Raw genomic sequence first — 3,430 nt, 5'->3', positions numbered from 1 at the left:
AAAATAATATATATTTTAGTTTACAGACCAACGTTGATCACTAATTGTTGAATTATAACAATTAAAAAAATATCGTAATTTAAATATATAGATCAACGTTGGTCGCTAAATTTATATTATTAAAATATTATACCGATCAAAGTTGGTCGGTATTTTGTTTACACTGAACATTTGATCATTTTACCTTAGCGACCAAAGTTGGTTGCTAATTAGCGACCAACATTGGTTGCTAAGCAAAAAGGACCACCAAAATAGCGGCCAAGCCTGTTTGGACGCGTTTTGGTCGCTATATTGAGATAAGCGATCAACGTTGGTCGCTATATGTGGTCGCTTTTTGCCGAATTTCTAGTAGTGTATTTAAGAAACCATTTTTAGGTCCATTAACTTGAGACTTTAATGGCCTATTAAAGGAGGAGGTTGAAACTAATATATGCAGTACATTAACTACCTTATGACTGTGTCGGTCCACACATATTCCAAGAAAAACGAACATAACAAAACTAACTCAAAGCCTTTGATATTGCAAAATTTTCAATATAATAATAGTAGCCAAATTCTTTTTTACAAAATCATGCATGATACCAAAGAAGTGAGAATCATACATTTATCAGGCTTTTTTAGGGTAACATAAGTATATACATATAACTTAAAGTATATATAAGCTTTTCTAAGTGTGCCATAGAATTTAACTAGGATAATTCTTAAATTAATTAATTAATTAATTAATTAATTAATCAAAAGGAGCTTAGCCTTCTCTTGAAAAGGGTAGGAGGGGTTTCATCTGGTGGATTGACAAATTTACAATTTGGACATGTTGGTGAAGATGTGGACATCATTACTAACATATGACATTTCTTGCAAACAGCAGTGACCATCTCTTGTTGATCCACGTCAAATGTTAGCCAAGAGGGAGAACGAGTGATCAAACCTTGAGCTTCAGTACTATTCTTTTTAATGTTGGAATTCTTGTTATTATTACCAATGAAATAAGAATTTTGGTTCTTTTCTGGTGATCCACATGGTAATAAGTTGAGTTCAAGGTCTAAACTCATATGCACTGGAGTTGGTGGCTCAGGAGTAGTACTCAGTCTTGGATCTCTTGATGTCCTCTTTTGTGTCCTTGTATTGTAGAAATAAATATGTCCAGACTGCATTTTGAAAAAACAGCAAACAAAAATTAAAACTAGTCCAACTAATTTCATAACATTTCTTGAAAGAAAAGCACACTAATTATATAATAAGAGTGTGGCCTAACGGTCAATAAAACAATTGAAAAAGTATACTAGGAGATGGGGATTCAATTTTCATCTAAGTAATTTATCCACATCTATCTAAATGTTGGTGACCTAGCGGAGCCAAGAGTTTTGACAAAGGGATTAATTAAAAAATAAACAAGAATATGATCTCGCCTAGTATTTGAACTTATAACTTTAAAAATATTTTATTGAAACCAATTTACCACTATACTAGAAACTTCTCTTATGTGCTAGGAGATGTTAACAATATAGGAGTATTATTTTTAGATACGTCCAAGCTGACCGGGACATCATAATTAGAGAAAATAAAATTGCATACCATAATATCGAGGCATCTTTGCCACTCCAAGGGCAGTGGAGTCTCGAGATGCAGCTGGGTGCCGAATAAAGATGTCATAGTCTTGGCTTTCTGTGGCTTTTCATAAGAAATTTGATCTTCTTCTTTGAATTCATCATCCCATTTTCTCTTCTTAGACAAATCTTCTATATTTGGAAAAACATTTCTTTGTGTTGGAACTTGAGTTGTGTGAAAGGAGACCATTTGGACGATGATCAAAATTTGTGGGTTAATTTTTTCTTCTTGTTTTTGAGATCATAAAATGGTGTAAATATTGTGGACGGTTATATAGGGGGAGGTAAACAACTGCAATAGAATCTAAAAGGGCAAAAACTTAAATGTGGAACTAGAATGGGACCCATCTCTGCATGACGTGCTCTTCAAGTGAAGTAAATTCAATTTAATTGAAAGTTGGGGCATTGCATTTACTATACACCTCCAACCTGCTATGTAAAGCAGAGATGTTAAATACTACTAACAGCTTGTTTGGATGGTTGTTCCTTGTTGTATTGTAGTGTATTGTTATCCCGAAATAATGATTGTTTTATTAAAATTGGTTGTATTGTATTGTTAAATTTATTGTTCCGGAACAATGAAAAGTCTCCTTTTTTGAAACAACCGATTTGGTGTGGTGGGATTGTTTCCTATTTTTCTTTCCAATTATGCCCTAACTTATTATTCCATAATTCTATTTTACCCTTTATCTTTTTTCTATTTTAACTCCAAATCTCCAACTTATAACCTACTTTGTTTTTTTCCAGACCAATGTTAAAGGTGTTTTGTTGCCTCCTGTTTTATTTTTTCTCCTAATTTGCTTGTAACTCAATTCTAATTAGTTGTGCTCTTTTGTTTTGCCTTTTTATGTCTCGCTCCTTTGTTTTGCTTCCTTATTGTGTTTTGCCTTCTTCTGTTTTGTTTTTTAAAATTATTTTTATACATAATTTTGATAATTTAATATTTAAACAATTGAGGGTATTTTAGTAAACATATCAGTTACAGTACAGTACGATACAGTCAAACCAAACAACAAAATATTATTTAACAATAACAAACAATACAATCTATCCAAACATTGTATTCATAAAACGATACGGTACAATACGATACAATACAATACAATACATTATAAAACGATAGGGAACAATGATCCAAACAGAGTGTTAATTTTGTATTCCATGTATTCACGCGGCTGTATTTATACAGTGAGGTAATCCGCCTAAAATAAAGATTACAGGTGTTTAATAACGGAAAGCGTAATATTGAATTTTATTCAATTTCACTATATCGAATTCAATTGTATTCAAACAACAAAAAAATCAAGAAATAGAGTGTACCACTCTATTCAATTCGGATGTATATACTATATGCAATTCATCTATATTCATTCTTAACTATTATACATTGTATTCAATTCGACTGTATTCAAACAACGAAAAATTACAAAGGCAGTAATATTCGGTTGTATTCAATTCACTATACTTATTCGTAGTTGCTTTTACACTTTATTCAATTTACTGTATTTATTTCGGCTGTATTCAGACAACAAAAATTTAAAAAAAAATATAGGGATGTGTAGCAAAAAATAACCTTCGGAATACACAAATACAGGCAAAAATACAATATATTTGAGTGTATTTGTACAAAATATAATGTATTTGTATCATTGTATGTGACTCAATAGCAAAGAAGAGAAAAAAGTTCGCCGGTGATGGCGTCTTCCGGCCAAGCAAAATATTGTATTACAAAATATTGTATACATTGTATTAAAACTAAAAATGAAGATGAACAAAAATTCGGCCCTCAAATCCTCCGTCACGCCTCTGACTTTTCAAATGAT

The 3,430-nt window shown here is 31.6% G+C and overlaps 1 protein-coding gene across 1 annotated transcript; it reads right to left on the bottom strand.

Annotated features, from left to right (window-relative positions):
- Positions 1 to 520: 520 nt before the first annotated feature.
- LOC109217725 lies at positions 521 to 1,870 on the bottom strand. The gene is made up of 2 exons (XM_019381990.1): positions 1,576 to 1,870; positions 521 to 1,148 (listed from the first exon to the last, which is right to left on the bottom strand). Exons 1-2 carry the CDS (start codon positions 1,795 to 1,797, stop codon positions 735 to 737), a joined length of 636 nt encoding a protein of 211 aa, XP_019237535.1. The 5' UTR covers positions 1,798 to 1,870; the 3' UTR covers positions 521 to 734.
- Positions 1,871 to 3,430: the final 1,560 nt, after the last annotated feature.

Source organism: Nicotiana attenuata, unplaced genomic scaffold (genome assembly GCF_001879085.1).
Source record: "Nicotiana attenuata strain UT unplaced genomic scaffold, NIATTr2, whole genome shotgun sequence".
NCBI lineage: Eukaryota > Viridiplantae > Streptophyta > Magnoliopsida > Solanales > Solanaceae > Nicotiana > Nicotiana attenuata.
Note: the sequence above shows the minus strand (reverse complement) of the source record. Positions and strands in the feature narration are given on the sequence as shown.